Source organism: Coregonus clupeaformis, chromosome 34 (genome assembly GCF_020615455.1).
Source record: "Coregonus clupeaformis isolate EN_2021a chromosome 34, ASM2061545v1, whole genome shotgun sequence".
NCBI lineage: Eukaryota > Metazoa > Chordata > Actinopteri > Salmoniformes > Salmonidae > Coregonus > Coregonus clupeaformis.
This window is the reverse complement of record NC_059225.1, coordinates 38,845,880-38,867,524: the sequence shown is the minus strand read 5'-3', so window position 1 is coordinate 38,867,524 and position 21,645 is coordinate 38,845,880. Positions and strand designations below refer to the sequence as shown.

Genomic DNA, 21,645 nt, shown 5'->3' with positions numbered 1-21,645 from the left:
CTTGGACAGACACAGTTGTCAAGTTGGCTGGATGTCCTTTAGGAGGTTGGCCATTCTTGATACACACAGGAAACTGTTGAGCGTGAAAAACCCAGCAGCGTTGCAGTTCTTGACACACTCAAACCAGTGCACCTGGCACCTACTACCAAAGGCACTTAAATATTTTGTCTTGCCCATTCACCCTCTGAATGGCACACATACACAATCCATGTCTCAATTGTCTTAAGACTTAAAAAGTATTCTTGAACCTGTCTCCTCCCCTTAATCTCAGCTGGATTCACCTGGTCAGTCTATGTCATGGAAAGAGCAGGTGTTCCTAATGTTTTGTACACTCAGTGTTTACTGTATGTGCTCAGGAAAATAGATCATGCTGCAGACAGCATAGAGAAGAAAAGGGCATGTTTAGCACTGATAATTGATCGCATGGTGCAAGAATGAATGCAATTAATTGATTATCGAATGTTATGATGGACACAGCTTTGTAGAACCAAAACACACACAGCCTCTGCTTAACAAACTCGAACTCAAGAACGAATTATTTGGGGTGCTGCCTGGGTGCTGCAGTTCACGAACGATACTGTGCTTATCCCCCCCTCACAGCAGTCAAGCAATGCATCCCGCCAAGAGTCATTCACAACTAGACCTCGTTTCAAATGTATCAAGAAATAAGTGTGTTTGTATGCTTAGCAATCAACAAATGTACATTGTTTAAAGCACACTTTTACAAGTCTCAGTCACACATGACAGCTCCAATAAGCCCCTTATGGTGAATGAGAAGTGAACAAGAAGCTTGTAGAATCATTATTTCGAGTTTTCATCCATGAACGCAAACAGGTGGGCATCAAAATGTGTTTATCAAAACGAAATTGTAATGATGATAACATCTAGCTAGGCGGGCCTATCCAAAACTATTGCCTGTGTGAGCATATAGCCTAAATGAAAGTTGAACTAAACTGAGCATATCCAAAACTGTTGCCTACATGATCAATATGTATAAACAACCATAATCACACCAATTTCCATGAAATCAGTATTTTCTGCTTTTAATTCCTGCGCTTTGCCATTCTCATACCAAACATTCCTCACGTTGTTGGTGATAAATATAGATGACCCCCTCACGTCTGACTGGAACTCGGCCACAGAAAGACACAAAGGCCTGAAACGAAGGATGCGCTTTATTGTTCTAAACATCATTGCCATGTAGGTCCGTTTGCAGACTAGACATAGCCTGCAAATTAGTCATAAGAAGCTTTTGCAATAGATTGAAAATGAGTTATTTCATTACCTATGCAGGCACTCGCACACCAACTATAATTCATGATATGGATTATATAACACGTTTTATGTTGAGGGGAGTAAAACCCAAAGGCTGTTTGCACACCTGATTTATAGGCTACCAAATGTGGACGGTAGGGCACAATGATCAATAGCCTACATTCTATCTGGCACTAGGAAAACACCTACTGTAGGCCTACATTTCAGTTTTTATATCACCTTTGGTCTCATTGTAGCCTTTACTTTTCAAGTATTTCCCGATAGGATGGCTCTTCATTCATCTTGTGCAGTGAAGAAATACTGGACCACTCTGGAAACTGTGGCAGGAACAGATTATGGCTATAGGTCAGGGGCAACTCAATTCATTCAAAGGTCACTTGAGGAAACTCCCAATATTTTGTTGTTCCTTTTTTGTCATATTGGAAGAACACCCTTGGTCTCTCTCATGGGTCTTTCGTTTTGAACGTTTCCTAAACCAGTGTAGGCCTAATTGAACGCTGTCTTGGCAAGGATGCATAAGGATGCATGTAACAAACACTGTTTTAGTGCGTGTTATTTGTAGTTGTGGTTTTAATGACTAACATAGGAACCATATAAAATTGGATTGCAGTTAATTCGGCATTTAGTAGGCCTCTTCTACATGGCATATTCTGGGCTCTATGCCCTCCTGGAACTGTGTCTGAATTACCCCACATTTCATGTCGCATCCTTTGCTGTAGCTATGAAATACATTTTTGTAACAAACATTATCCACTGCTGCACTTGCATTTACTGTGCTCTCTATGATAATTCCATTGCATTTTTGTGTTGTGTTTTGTTTCCAGATGTCCTTAGAGCAAAATAACCAATATATCCTGCATGAACCACATAAGTAATATGATATATTTTCTGAAATTTCACTGGTCCAAATAGTTCGATGTTCTATGAGGACTCGAGATGGGGAAAGAGTGACATTGCAGTTTCGTATCCTCTGAGACGTTCTAGACTAGTGGTTGAGAAAGTAGTAGCGTTTCCTTCAATAATTTCCCCTTACTGCTGGCCTAGCGACATGTATCTGTTCTTTGGCCTAACTTTCTCTCTCTTCGTGTAAAAATCAAAAGCTACAAAAACTTTAAATAGTCATGAGATGAATATCCACAAGGACTGCAAGATAAAGATATAACATCTTGATTAACTGCATAGACCTACTCTATGCGGCTGAGACACCCTATCACTCCGAGCTCGAGAGGAGAAAGTGCGGTGAGGGAGGGGAGCAGAGTTGCCAACTCCTTAGTAAGGAAAGTAGCTGTCCTAAAAGGCGCTATAAGTCGCTAAATGACGTCATCGTCTACTTTGCATAATTGCCATGTGCATGTAATTGTGATGGACGCTGTAGGAAAGAGGAATAACGTCGTGGGAGAGACAAAAAGTGAGTAAAAAACACCCTACATTTACATCCCGCCCTGAATGTAAGCCAGGGCGGGATCAGCCAGCAGCGCCTTCCCGCATGCGCGATTCATTTGCAGTCTGGACGCAGAGGGGTGAACATCTCCTGCTCTGACTGCAGCTGGGAGGGACTGCTGCGCGAGTACTGGGCCGCCTGTGAGTGCTTTGGAACGGGGCCCACGGCAGCACCCGCTGCTCGTTAAGAAGAGTAAGAACGATATGTGCTTTCACGTCAGAGTCTCCAAAAGTCTCCAATAACACCAGAAAAAGTCACTAGATTTGTCGCTAGTCGCTTTTTTGAAAATGTGTCGCTACAGGGGTCTGACAAAGTCGCTAAATTGGCAACACTGGAGGGGAGGTAATCCCTTCCAGTCTGACGTGGCTTTACCAAGGAAACCCACACGCGTGTCCTCTGACGCAACTGCCAATTTCAGGAAATATACGTCAATGGACCGTACCAAATCAGACAAACGGTGAGTCTCACCTCCAACGGATTATAAAATAGATGTGCATAAACATTATCATGAACATAACAAATCACCTTTATCTATGTTATGTATAAACAATAAAACTGATTTACGATACTGTGTGCTGATTTTTACAATCTTAGCTACGATAACCCCTTCCCAAGTGAAGTGTCTACGCCCAGAGACAGTGACGTGAGAGCCTGTTAGCGTTGATAAGCGGTTGCAGTTCTTCGTATTGCCATTAACGTGAGTCATCCTAGGAAGTGTGGTGAAGGGATATAGAAAATAAATATTGAACTGTTCCAGGGGATAGCTGAAATAAATGTGTCGCGGGGAAGGGATTCTGTAGAGTAGGCTGAGGTGGAAAGCAAACGTAACGCCTCTTGTCTGTGACTCACCCGCAAAACAGGTCTATTCTCCGTCAACTCTGTTTTGACTGCGAAAGTAGGTGTCCTACTGACTTTTGTTCTTGAAGTTGGCTCTTGTAGCACACCTGAATAGGCTAGCAGTGACAAGGGGAAAGAACAATAGCTGAAGTTATTCTCGAGGAGAGAATTATTTGGAGTGGACAAAAGTATAATATTTTCGGTTTTACTTCTTGGTAATTCCCTTAAGTTATTTCATTTCGAGGAGAATGGATTTATTGCACTAATAGCCAGGCTATTTGGATAATTTTTGGGGGGATATCAGAGTGTTTTAAAGACTATTGTGTTCAAGTTGGTCACTTTCCAATCTTGTCCCCTTTCGGCACACAAAAAGAGAAAAGGGATTGCACTGTCAGAGAGAGCGTTGGAGCTCATATCATCTACTGAAATCTTCGTCTTTCCTGGATCATGTACCAGGACTACTCCGTGAACTACGACACCTCGTCCCGTGGCAGCAGCACTTCTCCGGCCCAGCCAGAGTCATTCACGAGCGGCAGCAGCACGATCGGCAGTCCGATCTCTACCTCAAGCTACCAGGTAACCAACGCAATATGTATTTTCTCTTCTCTCAAATGAAAATATTGATATTAACAACTATAATTGATTTAATATGAGTTTCATTGTATCGAAATGTCACTCTGCAGTTGTCTATGAATCACTACCCACCGACATACTTTTCGATTGGTAGGCGTAACTTCATGCGTAGCTACAGTATTGGCGAAGCTATAGCGCTGTGCGTAATTATCGGTGTGCAATGCAATAGAGGTGCATAATATCTTTCTAATATATTGCTGTGTATAATTTTTTTTGAGAAGCATTAACAATATTAGATTTAGATTGAATATGTTACTCCAAACTATAGCCTACTGCTGTATAACCTTTTTCTTTACATTTGGAAAGAGCGCGGCGCATTATCATGTGATATTACCCGAATCTGCTCGCGCTATAGCCTGTGATATTATCCCAATATTTTCCAGACTTGCTCTATGCAATAAGGTGAAACTTAATAGATTATATATATATATGGCTCTGGCCAAGAAACCGGTGCGCGAGTGAAGTGTATAAAAAGGACAAAACGACCGAACCCATGACGGATTTATTTTGAATGTCATGAAACCTGACTGCAGAAAATTACTTATTGACAGGTGTTTATGTGTCATCTGAATTGCCATATACAATCAAGTATTGCACAGTTTCAGTACTTTAACACACGTGTTGCACTGCTATGGGACTGTGCACCTGAAGTTGACAGGAGGCTTTATTGGAAAATACATATTTTGTAAACGGAAAATTAAACTTTAGAAAGTGTTTCAACTGTCTAGTCCACAGACAATGTAGGCAAAAGCATATTATATGAACTTTCGAAAGAGTATAATCTGCTATCATGATTATCACACACAACAAACTGCATATAGGTTGCTACAGCATATTTGTCTATGCTAATTACACTCAACATTTCCCCTGCAAGATATGGATTTAAATAGAAGTGCTGAGGACATTTGGTAGGCTATTATTGGATCACGCCATACTTGGAATGCGTAAACCAAAGGGCTACCTTTTCCCTTGCACACTGGATAAAGGCTTTATTCATGCGCATAATTTGGTCAAGGTGAACAAACACGCACTGATTCTCCCAATTCTTCTCAATGTTTTCTTGGCACAGAGATATGTCTCTGACCTGCTGATGATCAGTGCTAAAACTGTAAATCGAACAGTGCAACAAGGAATCTTGACTACGACTCCACATTAGTAGTTCTGCAACAAGGCCTATAGCGTCATTCAGTGGTGCTACGCTGTCTACAATATGGACAACCAGTCGAAGCTGATACGCCAAAGGGTTGGCTTCGACCCAAAGCTTCGAAGTTGTGTGTGTGTGTGTGTGTGTGTTGCAGATGGGCACCATGTAGTCACGCACTGGAAGATGTTGGCATAACTTGGAAACGGTGGGTTAAAATGCTTATGAAGCATCTCCGAATGCGCCCTCGGGGATGTTGGAGACTTTGAGGCTGGAATTTCCTCCAGATGCCCGATTGTGATTACATGACCTTATTTTACCTGCTTCCCTCCCTCTCATTCTGAGATGTGATCCTCAGTCGCTATCATTGAGGAACAACCATATATATATATATATATATATATATATAACCTAATTTCCCTTTCAAATCCCATTCCCGTCAAATATTCACTTTTTAAGTTAAGAAGTATCGATATGTTTTAAGAAGGAGACAGAGAGACATGTTTCCAGTAGTTTTTATGTTGGCAGTATCACATGTACAACCTGCTGGCACATGGAAGGGAATCTACAGTTGAAGTCTGAAGTTTACATACACCTTAGCCAAATACATTTAAACTCAGTTTTTCACAATTCCTGACATTTAATCCTAGTAAAAATTCCCTGTCTTAGGTCAGTTAGGATCACCACTTTATTTTAAGAATGTGAAATGTCAGAATAATAGTAGAGTGATTTATTTCAGCTTTTATTTCTTTCATCACATTCCCAGTGGGTCAGACGTTTCCATACACTCAATTAGTATTTGGTAGCATTGCCTTTAAATTGTTTAACTTGGGTCAAATGTTTAGGGTAGCCTTCCACAAGCTTCCCACAATAAGTTGGGTGAATTTTGGCCCATTCCTCCTGACAGAGCTGGTGTAACTGAGTCAGGTTTGTAGGCCTCCTTGCTCGCACATGCTTTTTTAGTTCTGCCCACAAATGTTCTATAGGATTGAGGTCAGGGCTTTGTGATGGCCACTCCAATACCTTGACTTTGTTGTCCTTAAGCCATTTTGCCACAACTTTGGAAGTATACTTGGGGTCATTGTCCATTTGGAAGACCCATTTGCGACCAAGCTTTAACTTCCTGACTGATGTCTTGAGATGTTGCTTCAATATATCCACATAATTTTCCTTCCTGATGGATGATGATGCAATCTATTTTGTGAAGTGCACCAGTCCCTCCTGCAGCAAAGCACCCCCACATCATGATGCTGCCACCCCGTGCTTCACGGTTGGGACGGTGTTCTTCGGCTTGCAAGCGTCCCCCCTTTTCCTCCAAACATAACGATGGTCATTATGGCCAAACAGTTCTATTTTTGTTTCATCAGACCAGAGGACATTTCTCCAAAAAGTACGATCTTTCTCCCCATGTGCAGTTGCAAACCGTAGTCTGTCTTTTTTATGGAGGTTATGGAGCAGTGGCTTCTTCCTTGCTGAGCAGCCTTTCAGGCTATTTTGATATAGGACTCGTTTTACTGTGGCTATAGATACTTTTGTACCTATTTCCTCCAGCATCTTCACAAGGTCCTTTGCTGTTGTTCTGGGATTGATTTGCACTTTTCGCTCCAAAGTACGTTCATCTCTAGGAGACAGAACGCGTCTCCTTCCTGAGTGGTATGATGGCTGTGTGGTCCCATGGTGTTTATACTTGCGTACTATTGTTTGTACAGATGAATGGGGTACCTTCAGGCGTTTGGAAATTGCTCCCAAGGATGAACCAGACTTGTGGAGGTCTACAGTTATTTTTCTGAGGTCTTGGCTGATTTCTTTTGATTTTTTTCAGCAAAGAGGCACTGAGTTTGAAGGTAGGCCATGAAATACATCCACAGGTACACCTCCAATTGACTCAAATGATGTCAATTAGCCTATCAGAAGCTTCTAAAGGCATGACATCATTTTCTGGAATTTTCCAAGCTGTTTAAAGGAACAGTCAACTTAGTGTATGTAAACTTCTGAACCACTGGAATTGTGATACAGTGTATTAGAAGTGAAATAATCTGTCTGTAAACAATTGTTGGAAAAATTACTTGTTGTGGCCAAAGTAGATGTCCTAACCGACTTGCCAAAACTATAGTTTGTTAACAATACATTTGTGGAGTGGTTGAAAAACGAGTTTTAATGACTCCAACCTAAGTGTATGTAAACTTCCGACTTCAACTGTATGTGCTCGCTACAATTGCCAGGTTGTTCGTTCATACACCGGTGTTCTAATCTTATTTCGTATAATGGACATAGTCTGTTCAGATCTCCTTTAAGACGAATGTGGGAAGTGTGACTCATTTTTGTAGGCCTATTAATGAGTTGAGTGGAAGCCTTAAGGCGTGCGCCAATTTTACGCGCAACTTTATCAGCTGGATTTTGTCTTTATGACGGTATCTGCTTTTGCTAAATGGAACCTGTTGACGTGCAGAAGCACAATAGCTGGACTGGTCATAGAGTTAAAATTGGTATTTTGTGTGTGATAATCAAGTTCGTAAATTCACTCTGGCTATCTACTCCGATTTCAGAGCACTCTCGTCTGAGTGTGCCAGAGCGCAGAATAACTGATGAATTTACGAACGCTCAACACCCATTGAATATGGCCGGTGTCAGTAAACATCGGCAAAAAAGCTTAATTAAATTGTTGCCAGCAGTACAGTTACAGTTACCAATGCTCTGGATAACATGAAAACAGCCTAACCAGCTCTGCTAGGGAAAGTAAAATGGTCAGAGTGAGGTGCTCTCTCATTTATGTCTAGAAGTAGCTAGCAAGCTAGCTAACTTTAGCCAGTTAGCTTGTGTGCTTGACTGAGGTTGTAAGGTCAGAACGCTCGGATCAACCCTACTCCTCGGCCAGAGCGTCCTGTGTGCGCTCTAAATGCTCAGAGAGCGAAACGCTCTGAATTTACGAACGGACAATCTGACAACGCTCTGAATTTACAAACGCCCAGAGCGCACTCTGAGTGTTCTCTGGCACTCCAGAGTGAATTTACTAACGCACCCCAAATGACCATATGGGTTACATCAGCTTCGAGGTAATCAAGCATTGCCATTGGTTCTCTCTCTACAGTGGAAGGGTTTAGTATTATGCAGGCAAAAGTTCCTGAAAGTTTACATCTTCCTTTAGTTTCCTGGGCGCGGAGGACAAGTATTCAGTTTTTTTCTCTTACAGCAGTGGCCCAGTGCGTTATTAAGGACCAGAATCTGGGAAAGCTGGGAAAGGGGGCAACACGTGTGGAGCTGTTTACCGGCACACAAGGCACTAGGACTGAAGTGATAGCCTATGGGAGACAAATCACAAATCCCGGGGCCAGGAAACGCGTAGGCTACGTGTTGTATTTGGACCCTGCACCTGGAATTGTGGACCGTGTTTCCAAACAATGGTGCTTCAAGCAATTTTCTGGCATTTTAATTAGTTTACCCACAGTCGATTTAACCTATTGTCTCTAAAATCAAGTTTGCCCAACCGCCTTCCTTGAAGTATTTTCATATCCCCCCCTCTTTACCAGAAATGCCTGTCATCTCCGTGTGGCAACAGTCACCGCAATTTATTGTAACCAACCATTACATTACTCCATTTATAATTCTACCTTCTGGTTAGTTCGCCGCCCCTGGGATTTATGAATGCAATGGAATTTTCACTGTTGCCTCACTTCTGGAATGTATTGGCGGGGGACCAGGCTTTCCTCTCTAGCCTAATATAACGCCGCTTCAGCTTTACTGGAACTGATCGTTTTCCGCACATGCTTTTACATATCCCAAACATGACTCACCACAAGGACATCATGGATGAATTGACCCCCGGGTGATAGCCAACCGTGTGACTGCATAAAGCAAAAACATTGCTAGTCTCTTCATGTTCTATGTTCAATGAACAAATAGTATCCAGACTATATCGGGTTGGCTGATGACACGCATCAATCACTTTTCCCTCTAGTCACTCAAGTGTGTCAGTGGACAGGCTCACTGGCGTCATATCCTTGCCTTTAGGTCAATATCATTATACCGTCAGAATATTGTCCTATCACCCCAAAGGTGCCTCATGAGGGCTTAAGCCATAAGCTTTATTTAGTAGGCCTCTACTATATTTTGCTTCACTTCTGTGCTGTCACTCACAATGTTGGGAAAATTTATCACTGTTTGAGCGTTGTAGTCTTCAGATACCCAAGTAACCTGATGTCTTATCTAACCTATTTATCTAATCTATTTGAATAGATAGGCTACACTTGCATATGGAAAGAGATGGGCCTATCCAGTGATATCAGTGCCAATGCAAAACATCATGATCACATTTTCTGACGGGTATAAACGAGTCATCACACCTTTGTCCTTTCCCCAGAGAGGTGTACAATTCCATACCATGTTGCTCACCAGATGACTTGCTGGTTGACGCAACTACTTCTCTCCTATAGCCGTAGTATGATGGAGGCAGCAGCAGCACTACGGGCATTCCCCCCATGATTCACTGAATGTCACTGACTGCCCCTCTGGGGGTTAAACGGGCAAATCTAGACAGTGTTTGTGTGTGGAGTCAGTGATTCACTACTAGGCTGCAATGCAGAGGATGTGTGAGTATGATGAAGGGTGGGTGGCCAGTGTGTGTGTGTGTGTGTGTGTGTTCAAAGGAGTTAAGCTACAGGACTTGGAAATTGATAGCAGAGTCAAATGGCCTACATGTCAAGTGACATTTTTTTCCTCCTGTTGTAACAAGTGAAATAAATAAACAACATTCGATTTAAGCAAAAAATAAATACATGGAAATTGAGATATGTGAAATACACACCATTTTGTTATGTTACTCCAATACAATGGGATTTTCCTTGAGTTGAAGACACAGAACTTCTCCCTCATTGACTCTTTGCCATGCCCTGCCCCAGAATTTTGGGCAACCAATCGCACCGCTCCAATGGATAGTCGAGTCCAACACCTGGACAAGGACAAGCTCACTTTTAAATGGCATGAAAGCCTGTGAAGGCTATGGCGATAAACAGAGTTTTCTTCAAAAAAGTAATTGTTTAAATGGCTAAATAATTTAACAGTGCAGCAGGAGTAGCTACTTGCTACTGTGATAACTGAAATTCAGAGTATTTTTCTAATCCAAAATTATACTTTTTTTTACATTATTTGCTAGCTCAGCTGGTTAGCTAGCACTCAGTCTCATTGACCACCAAATGTTGCTAACGCTAGCTAGCTAGCCTTTTAATATATATTGTTTTCTCAAGATGTATGTTAGCTAGCTAAGTTAGCAATGTTATGAATACAACTCCCATCTGCTGTCGACATGAGGATACGATTTGAGAGCACTAGTTAGCTACAAAAGTGGTTATAGCTTTGACTGCTTGCTGACAGTGAATTCAGAGCCATTCAGTGGCTAACTACACTACAAACATAATTTTACCAGCTTCCTGTGAAGCAATTGTAATGACAGTCCACCACAACATACCCAAGAGTTTCCTGATTAGTAAGGAGTACTCTGTGTTTAATTTCAGTGTGTATTAGAAATACAGTTAGAGATTTCGCCAGTAGCTGAATTGGGCTTCCCGGGAAAATGTTGTCAGAGGTTGCAACAGTAAGCGAAGGGTCAATTGTCATCTTGAAAACATCCACTCACCATTTCTCTCCCTCTCTGCCCTCTTTTTGTCCCCCTCTCCCCACCTCCCTCTCTCTTTGCTACCTTTCCTGTATCTAGAAATACCGGGCCGACATGCCTGGCTCTAGCAGTGCCTTCATCCCCACGATAAACGCCATCACGACCAGCCAGGACCTGCAGTGGATGGTGCAGCCCACGGTGATCACCTCCATGTCCAACCCGTACTCGCGTTCCCACCCCTACGGCCACCACCTCTCCAACAGCCCCGGGCTCCTGGGTCACACCACCCTCGCACGCCCGGGTGTCATACGCTCCATTGGGGACACCCGCGGACGACGAAGGAGAGATGAGCAGGTGAGGACCAAAAGTGTACAGATGCGTGTGTTCAAAAGTGACTTATGTCTGGCAGTGTGGAGAGCACCGTGTGGTAGCAAGAACAATTTTGAAATGTCTTCTAACACTGTAAAACAGTACAGTGAGTTATACTATCAATGTCCCAAGATGTGAGGAATTTGGCGATATTGAAGATGATGGCTTATAGTTGTGAACCCAAAGCTTCTCTACTTGTTTGCGCTGTTCAGCTTAAGTGTGAATCACAACTCACAGTGTGTTCTTTTTGCTCTCAGCTTACCCCTGAGGAAGAGGAGAAGAGGAGGGTGAGGCGCGAGAGGAACAAATTGGCAGCTGCCAAGTGCCGCAATCGCAGACGAGAGCTCACCGAGATGCTCCAAGGGGTGAGTTAGACAACTGTTGTGCACTTGCTGTACAAACAAAGCACCAAAGCATGAAAAGGGAAAAAATGTATTCCCTTGTGCAGGACAATTTCGTGTTCAGCTCGATTAATTGAAGAAGGCACAGCAATGCTGAAACATTGGTGGGTTTTTTACGCAATAAATTACTCTCTTTATTTGTTTTTATAGCTTACAGTTATTCTCCGTTGGTCAGCACCTCTACATTAAGTGATGTACACTGGGTGTGCGGCAGCTCATGCTTTTTATCAGCTCGGTTCATTAACAGTTCTCAAACAGTGTTGCACGTATTTATGTGTCGACCTCAAACAAGAACCGTGCGTTACTGGTTTGTCTAGGTCTCTAGAAGGGCTTTAGCTAATAGGTCTAAGCAGTGCTGACAGAAGACAGTGGATATAAGGGTTTTTGTCTGGGTGCAGACAGCTGTAGACATGGGCAGGGCTGGGCCCTAATCCTTCTAGCCAAGCAGACGGCACTATTTAGACTCATTAGCTCAATTACAAAAGAAACAGGAAAGGAATGTGCTGCAGGCGGCTGTCATTATGAATGGGAGATATTTTATAAAGTGGGAGTTCCATCTCTCATCTCTTACTATCCCACACAATTTTGACGAATTCACGGCTACACCCTCCAACTCCCCCAAACTGCTTCCAGCAAAAACGCCTTCCCTTCACCACCACACACCACTCTTTGTTGAATTACCAAATAAGGAAGTGTCATATTCCAACCATGTCAGGAAACGTAACTTCTTTCTTTCTTTCTTTCTTTCTTTCTTTCTTTCTTTCTTTCTTTCTTTCTTTCTTTCTTTCTTTCTTTCTTTCTTTCTTTCTTTCTTTCTTTCTTTCTTTCTTTCTTTCTTTCTTTCTTTCTTTCTTTCTTTCTTTCTTTCTTTCTTTCTTTCTTTCTTTCTTTCTTTCTTTCTTTCTTTCTTTCTTTCTTTCTTTCTTTCTTTCTTTCTTTCTTTCTTTCTTTCTTTCTTTCTTTCTTTCTTTCTTTCTTTCTTTCTTTCTTTCTTTCTTTCTTTCTTTCTTTCTTTCTTTCTTTCTTTCTTTCTTTCTTTCTTCTTTCTTTCTTTCTTTCTTTCTTTCTTTCTTTCTTTCTTTCTTTCTTTCTTTCTTTCTTTCTTTCTTTCTTTCTTTCTTTCTTCTTTCTTTCTTTCTTTCTTTCTTTCTTCTTTCTTTCTTTCTTTCTTTCTTTCTTTCTTTCTTTCTTTCTTTCTTTCTTTCTTTCTTTCTTTCTTTCTTTCTTTCTTTCTTTCTTTCTTTCTTTCTTTCTTTCTTTCTTTCTTTCTTTCTTTCTTTCTTTCTTTCTTTCTTTCTTTCTTTCTTTCTTTCTTTCTTTCTTTCTTTCTTTCTTTCTTTCTATCTTGTTCTATTGCTCCTATTTTTGGGGGTGGTATCTGCTCTTTGCTAGTTTGTTTCCTACTTCCTCATAACTTTGTCTCTGACACAAACATTTCAGACAGGCCTGTGACTTATCTGTTTTCTGCCTGCCCCATCTGGTGACTACAGGCTTCTAAGGGTCTGTCTTTGTCTGATGGGGCCGTGGCACATTAATAACACATTACGCTAGAGGAAACAAGCTGCGTTTTGAGTGTTATATCACGTACTTCCATCTGGGAACAACAAAAACCTTAAAACATTTGTGCTTTTTTGTTTGGACAAAGTTGTAATAGGAATTACTTTTAGAATCAGGATAACGGTCAAACCGGAATGTCAGGTATTCTGACAAATTTAGGTTTGAGTTCAGGTCATTTAGGGGCAAGATAGCCCAGATGTTTATTGATTGCCCTTTCACTGTATCAACTATTTTCCTGAGCAAACGTACAGTGCCTTTAAAAAGTATTCACACCCCTTGACTTTTTCATCATTTTGTTGTGTTACAGCCTGAATTTAAAAATGAATAAACATAGTTTTTTTGCCACTGGCCTACAGACAATACCCCATAATGTCAAAGTGGAATTATGTTTTTAGAAATGTTAAGTTAATAATAAATGAAAAGCTGAAATTTCTTGAGTCAAGAAGTATTCAACCCCTTTGTTATGGCAAGCCTAAATAAGTTCAGGAGTACAAATATAGAACTTGCATGGACTCTGTGTGCAATAATAGTGTTTTTAACATGATTTTTGAATGACTACTTCATCTCTGTACCCCAAACATACAATTATCTGTAACATCCCTTAGTCGAGCTGTGAATTTCAAACACAGATTCAACCACAAAGACCAGGGAGGTTTTCCAATGCCTCGCAAAGAAGGGCACATATTGGTAGATGGGTAAAAATTAAAAAAAGCAGACATTGAAATCACTTTGAGCATGGTGAAGTTATTAATTACACTTTGGATGGTGTATCAATACACATTTTTTACATTTTAGTCACACAGTTACTACAAAGATGCAGGCGTCCTTCCTAACTCAGTTGCCGGAGATGAAGTAAACCGTTCAGGGATTTCACCAATGGTGACTTTAAAACAGTTTAATGGCTGTGATAGGAGAAAACTGAGGATGGATCAACAACATTGTAGTTACTCCACAATACTAACCTAATTGACAGAGTGAAAAGAAGGAAGCCTGTACAGAATACAAATATTCTAAAACATGCATCCTTTTTGCAACAACGCACTAAAGAAATACTGCAAAAAAATGTGGCAAAGCAATTAACTTTTTGTCCTGAATACAAAGTGTTATTTTGGGGGCAAATCCAACACAACACATTACTGAGTACCTCCATCATGTTATGGGTATGCTTGTAATCGTTATGGACCGGGGAGTTTTTCAGGATAAAAAATAAACATAATGGAGCTAAGCACAGGCAAAATCCTAGAGGAAAACCTGGTTCAGTCTGCTTTCCACCAGACACTGGAAGATGAATTCACCTTTCAGCAGGACAATAACCTAAAACACAAGGCCAAATCTACACTGGAGTTGCTTGCCAAGAAGACAGTGAATGTTCCTGAGTGGCCGAGTTACAGTTCTGACTTAAATCTACTTAAATCTATGGCAAGACCTGAAAATGGTTGTCTAGCAATGATAAACAACCAATTTAACAGTGCTTGACAAATTCTGAAAATAATAATTGGCAAATGTTGCACAATCAAGGTGTGGAAAGCTCTGGAACTACCCATAAAGACTCATGGCTGTAATCGCTGCCAAAGGTGCTTCTACAAAGTATTGACTCAGGTGTGTGAATACCTATGTAAATGAGATATTTATGTATTTCATTTTCAATACATTTGCAAAAAATTCTAAAAACATGTTTTCACTTTCTCATTATGGGGTATTGCGTGTAATCCATTTTGAATTCAGGCTGTAAAACAACAACATGTGGAATAAGTCGAGGGTTATGAATACTTTCTGAAGGCACTGTACACTGAAATATAATGTGCAGTGGGTTCTTTTTGGGAAACAGCGCACTCTAGTGGTAGCATTAGGTGATGCAGAAACTCACCAATGTAGACCTTAAACAGTGGTTGGGGCTTTGCTGTCTACTCCAAACACCAGAATTGTAATTGATCTGAATATCAACCCTTCAGATACTGAAGATAAAAGGTTGTCCTTATCAGCTGTTTTGTTTGTTTGTGGTTTCCAGGAGACTGAGGAGCTGGAGGAAGAGAAGGCTGATCTACAGAAAGAGATCGAGACACTGCAGAAAGAGAAGGACAAGTTGGAGTTCATGCTGGTGGCCCACAACCCCATGTGCAAGCTTCCCCCCAATGATCGCCACCAGGGGGGCCACCACCAGCAGCAGTGTGCCCCTCTCCCCCTGACCATGCGCAACAGTCTGGGCCCCCGAGGCCCCATCAACCCCGTGGTGGTGAAGCAAGAACCGCAAGAGGACGATGTGGGCGGCAAGTCCCAGCACTCTGTCATTAAGCCCATCTGCCTTGGGGGAGGCGGTGGGATCTTCTGCGATAGCGACAGCCTCAACACCCCGGTGGTGGCAGCCTCCACCCCAGCATCCACACCCAGCGCCCCCAGCCTCATCTTCACCTACCCCAGCATGCTGGAGCCCGAGAGCCCCTCGCCGTCCTCCGAGTCCTGCTCCAAGGCCCACCTGCGCAGCAGCAGCAGCGGGGATCAGTCTTCGGACTCCCTCAACTCGCCCACCCTCCTGGCCCTCTGAGCAGGGACAGTTAAGGTGGGGTTGTGGGGGAGGGCGAGGGCGAGCAGCGCCCCCTACCGACTTGGCAGACAAATCACACTCAAGCTGTTTCCTTGACACCAGGAACCCTCAAGGGCTGAGCCGCTTTTTCTTCTCCTACGCTTCAGTGTGATTGTTTTAATACCCAGTGTGTGCACCTGTACCAGCCAGTGTCATCTCTTCTTAATTTAAACTCCAGCATATCAATTTGCTTGTTGAACAATAAACAGATGACATGGTGAGAAATGGTGAGGTGAGAAATGCCAGCAAAGGCAGTTATATGAGGAGAAAACTGTGGAAAGCAAGACGTTATTTTTAGATCAACATTAAGAAAAGCCATCTGGTGATAGTTGCACTCTCCTACGATCAATAAATCACTAAATGAGAGACAGCATTTCCTGACATCCCTCCTGTTTTGAAGGAGGGATACAGAGAAAAGAGAGATTTCAAAAGCAGACTTATCTTTTTCTTGATTTTTTTTCTCCTCCCTCTCCGAGGAACTGTATTTGGTTTATGCGCTCATAAACTTTATTTCCAACTCTACTTGTATTTATGGCCTGTGCTAATATTTTTCAAATGTTTGTCCTTGCGTTCTGATGTTGTTGTCTTCTGATCTGCCTGTAGAACAGCAAAAGGTTCACTGGGTGAGCCGCAAAGCCTCAGTGTCTCAAAGGAAAAGAGCCAATTTTTACTCAATGCCTAGTTCCTCAACAGTCCACTCCTAACATTGATCATAGTATCGATGGCCATCGTATTGATGTGTGTTTTCCTCAGTAATGTACCTGAACTTTATTACGTGTTTATTACAAGTTTGTGCGATTTACATTGATGTCAGGGATTTCTCTTCTGTGTGGTGGTTGAATACTATTTTTTAAGGAGCAGCACGGGAAGCATTGGGGCTTAAATGCTGGAGTGATATCTGAGGAGAAATACCCTTCTACTTCTAAAATGATGTCATTCACCAAGACAGTTTGACCAATGAGGTTATTATGACCAACTCCTTATAGCCCCACTACTAATGGAAAGTTCAACCAGACACTCTAGAGCTTGATTGAAAGTCATCCATTTGTTTTGTATCAGCATAATTTATTCCTCTCGCCTGTAACCCAAGCTCTGGCTTTGTCAGAAAAAGGGGATTGGATATTGCCCAGCGATCTCAATATTCCCATGCAGCAGGGCAGGTTTCGAAACCAAAAACAATACATCTGTATATCGTTTGTACTGAAGGAGTGGTCTGGTTGAACTTTTCAGATGCTACTGTGGTGTGAAAACATGGTAATAGTAATAACACTGACTACATCATTTTGTAATAATTGAATCATTATTAAGGGGCAACACCAATATGTGGGCAGGTGACCCTATATATCAACTAGCACATTGAAACCTGTTCACTGGCCTTTGTGTAGCCGTATCAGACCCATAGCAAAGCCAATGCACTTTCCAATTCCTTTTGACTGATGGGACAAACGAGATTCTCTTTACAGCTGGCCTGAGGTGGAAGAGGGATGTCTTGAGGAAAATGGTAAAAGAAAACACTCTTATTTGTTTTGTATGTATGTGTGTGTGTTTATGGGACAGGGGGTTAAGGATACCAAGCGCTGAAATGGATAGAATTGCAATATTTCAGACATTGTTTACTTCAAACATTCCTTACATGGTCAGTGGAGTCATGACCTTTGTGGTGATCACAGGACAGAATCATTTCTGTTGTTGTGCTGGGTGCAGCAAATAAGACAAAAAAAGCATTGCTGCTGCTGTTGTGGACTAGTCTCATCACTTATTGATCTTTGTTTGGATGGTTACAGTATCACATGACAGCATTTGGACAACAACTCCTATCATGCATTGCGATAAATTGCAGACCAAGGAAAAAAAAGATACCAAAATGTAATTGTCGGAGAGTTTGTCTGTTTGTCCGTTCGAGTCTTTAGAACCCCCTAGAAACACTTAGGGAAGCCATCGACTTTAGATATTCTACTGTACATGTCATCTGCTATATGTCTTCTGTTTTTGACATCTATTTCTTATTTTTCCAAATGCTTTAACTGTTTAAAATGATTCAAAACAAACAAAAAACAGCAATATGTATCGCAGTGTTTGTTCATTTCGTAATTCAATTCAATAATAATAATAATAATAATAATAAAAAGCATTTTCGACAAGGAATTCTTGAAAGCTGTTATCGACCTGTTCATCATTATGTGTTCACAAACAGTGTCCATGGGCAATGCAGTGTCCTTATTTTTGTCTCTCTGAACATTAGGCACATTTGATTTGAAAGGCGGCGTACCCTTAAATTAGGGCTTGATTCAATCCGTATCGCAGAAGATCCGGGGTATAGCAGGATTTAAATGTAAAGGCAATGTTCCCGCATTCGTGGAGACTGCATTCATGGTAAACACTGTATATGTCGGCTCAATGGGAAATTAGGCTACCTTTTTCAATTTCAATCGTGCTATACCGCGGATCTTCCGCGATACAGATTGAATCAGGCCCTTACTTAAGTGGGGTATGAGTAGAGTAAAGGTAGAGTAAAACCACCTGTCATGCAATAGCAGAATATAACACCGCCATAAAAGATGCTGAAAAATGTCAGAATTCAGGATGATTCACAGTGGGGTGGAAATCAGTGTTACACATGGACACCTCTTGGTAGGTCATTCTAAGCAGTCAATTTGTCAGAACCTCCATTGCAGTGACAAGCATAAAAAAAAACTACACTTATCGCCGGTGTGGCCAGATGGCCAATAATTATAAACATTTACAGGTAAGTGGTAGGCGCCATTATCCTTCTCTTTTCAAAGGTTTGTATCAATTTCACAGTATACACTGATCTCTAGTGGTTAAAGTGAGACATAGGAGAGAGAACATCTGTACAGCCAACAGAATGGGGTAAAACACCGCCACTCACCCAACTGCCTGTAGAGTTAATTTAGCAGGAAAACCACATTGTCACACTTATGTTTTGAGTTTTTTAAAAATATCATTCAATTATAGCAAAGAGTCAATGAATTATCAACCTGAAACACTGGGTAGAGAGGCATAGTGAAAGTGGAGTAGAATGTGTACAGTTGGGTTAGTGAGTCAGAGGAGACTCTGTAGAAGGACAGACTGCCGACTGGCCAGCCCAGATACACTCATATTCTGTTGGAGGAGGGGGCAGGTATGGTAGTCTGCCAGGCAGAGTATCTGTACTCAGAGCATTGCAGAATCCAGGACTTATCCTAATTTCCAAGCATTCAGTTAACCCCCTCTCCCGTCCTGCTATTTCCTTTATATGTCACCCCTAAAAGAGTCCCTGTCCCACTCCACTCTGCCTCCCAGTAACAGCGTCCAGTCAACCCTTCTCTACACAGCACCTGTGGCCAGACCTCATATCTCTCTGGGTGACCAGGATACAGTGCATTCAGAAAGTATTCAGACCCCTTGACTTTTTCCACATTTTGTTACATTACAGCCTTATTCTAAAATGTATTAAATAGTTTTTCTTTCCTCATCAATCTACACACAATAACCCATAATGACATGCAAATGTCCTAAAAAAAAAAAAAAGAAGATATTTTCACATTTACATAAGTATTCAGACCCTTTACTCAGTACTTTGTTGAAGCACCTTTGGCAGCGATTATAGCCTCAATTATTTTTGGGTATGACGCTACAAGCTTGGCACACCAGTATTTGCGGAGTTTCTCCCATTCTTCTCTGCAGATCCTCTCAGGCTCTGTCAGGTTCGATGGGGAGCGTTGCTGCACAGCTATTTTCAGGTCTCTCCAGAGATGTTAGATCGGGTTCAAGTCTGGGCTCTGGCTGGGCCACTCAAGGACATTCAGACTTGTCCCGAAGCCTGTCCTGTTGGAAGGTGGACCTTCGCCCCAGTCTGAGGTCCTAAGCGCTCTGGAGCAGGTTTTCATCAAGGATCTCTCTCTACTTTGTTCCATTCATATTTTCCTCGATCCTGACTAGTCTCCCAGTCTCTGCCGCTGAAAAACATCCCCACAGCATGATTCTGCCACCAACATGCTTCACCGTAGGGATGGTGCCAGGTTTCCTCCAGACGTGATGCTTGCCATTCAGGACAAAGAGTTCAATCTTGGTTTCATCAGACCAGAGAATCTTGTTTCTCATGGTCTGAGTCCTTTAGGTGCTTTTTGGCTAACTCCAAACGGGCTGTCATGTGCCTTTTAATGAGGAGTGGCGTCCGTCTGGCCACTCTACCATAAAGGCCTGATTGGTGGAGTGCTGCAGAGATGGTTGTCCTTCTGGAAGGTTTTCCCATCTCCACAGAGGAACTGTGGAGCTCTGTCAGAGTGACAATCGGGTTCTTGGTTACCTCCCTGACCAAGGCCCTTCTTCTATGATTGCTCAGTTTGGCCGGGCGGCCAGCTCTAGGAAGAGTCTTGGTGGTTCCAAACTTCTTCCGTTTAAGAATGATGGAGGCCACTGCGTTCTTGGGGACCTTCAATGCTGCAGACATTTTTTGGTACGCTTCCCCAGATCTGTGCCTCGACATAATCCTGTCTCGGAGCTCTACGGACAATTCCTTTGACCTCGTGACATGGTGTTTGCTCTGACATGCACTGTCAACTGTGGGACCTTATATAGACAGGTTTGTGCCTTTCCAAATCATGTCCAATCAATTGAATTTACCACAGGTGGACTCTAATCAAGTTGTAGAAACATCTCAATGGAAACAGGATTCACCCGATCAATGGAAACAGGATTCACCTGAGCTCAATTTCGAGTCTCATAGCAAAGGGTCTGAATACTTATGTAAATAAGGTATTTCTGTTTTTATAATTAGCAAACATTTCTGAAAACCTGTTTTTGCTTTGTCATTATGGGGTATTGTGTGTAGATTGATGAGGAAAACATATAATTTAATCATTTTTAGAATAAGGCTGTAAGGTAACAAAATGTGGAAATAGGGAAGGGGTCTGAATACTTTCCCAATGCACTGTATGGCTGATAGCTTCCCCGTGTCACCTTTCTGTTTCCCTCAGACAGAGAGAGCGTTCTGTGTGCTGTGTTTGGATCCAGTGTGAGCTTGCAGGCATCTGATGGAGAAAATAAAATGTATAATCAGTAACACTTTTACTTCAAGTCTCCAGGTATATTATTATACTTGTTATATGCATAAGCATTTATGATATCCTATTATAAGGCTTATTATAATTTATGTCTATGTAGGAAATTGTTGAGTCATTGACTCAAAATGGCTGTTATAATAATGACTGTTAGTCAGAATCATTATGAGATGATTATAAGACATTACATTTGTAAAAAGATTATTAATTCAGCTCGCCCATATATATTATTTACTTGAGTTTCTCCAGTTTAAAGTGTGGATCCTCCAGTCCAGCAGAGAGCAGCTTCACTCCGGAGTCTCCTGGGTGATTGTAGCTCAGATCCAACTCTCTCAGGTGTGAGGGCCGAGAAGCACAGCCTTCCTCTGTGACCAGACAACCTGCAAAAATATGTTTATTTAAAATTAAGAACCACCAAAAGCTGAGTAACTGATATTATATTATTTTTTATGTTTAGTTTTTTACCCCTTTTTCTCCCCAATTTTGTGGTATCCAATTGGTAGTTACAGTCTTGTCCCATCGCTGCAACTCCCGTACGGACTCGGGAGAGGCGAAGGTCAAGAGCCGTGCGTCCTCCAAAACACAACCCTACCGAGCCGCACTGCTTCTTGACACAATGCCCGCTTAACCCGGAAGCCAGCCGCACCAATGTGTCGGAGGAAACACCGTACACCTGGCAACCGTGTCAGTGTGCACTGTACCCGGCCTGCCACAGGAGTCGCTAGTGTGCGATGGGACA

General features: G+C 42.0%; 1 protein-coding gene across 1 annotated transcript; it reads left to right on the top strand.

Annotated features, from left to right (window-relative positions):
* The first annotated feature begins 3,400 nt into the window (after positions 1 to 3,400).
* LOC121539655 (fos-related antigen 2) lies at positions 3,401 to 17,988 on the top strand. Its single transcript, XM_041848323.2, has 4 exons — positions 3,401 to 4,129; positions 11,035 to 11,289; positions 11,562 to 11,669; positions 15,271 to 17,988. The coding sequence occupies exons 1-4, from the start codon at positions 4,001 to 4,003 to the stop codon at positions 15,802 to 15,804; spliced, it is 1,026 nt and encodes a 341-aa protein (XP_041704257.1). The 5' UTR covers positions 3,401 to 4,000; the 3' UTR covers positions 15,805 to 17,988.
* The last annotated feature ends 3,657 nt before the right edge of the window (positions 17,989 to 21,645 follow it).

What these genes read in the sequence shown, in the direction of transcription:
- LOC121539655 (XM_041848323.2), top strand. Translation starts at nt 4,001, where the DNA reads ATGTACCAGGACTACTCCGTGAACTACGACACCTCGTCCCGTGGCAGC. An exon ending in GACGAAGGAGAGATGAGCAG is followed by an intron (nt 11,290 to 11,561) that starts GTGAGGACCAAA and finishes TTTTGCTCTCAG; the next exon opens with CTTACCCCTGAGGAAGAGGA. An exon ending in TCACCGAGATGCTCCAAGGG is followed by an intron (nt 11,670 to 15,270) that starts GTGAGTTAGACA and finishes TGTGGTTTCCAG; the next exon opens with GAGACTGAGGAGCTGGAGGA.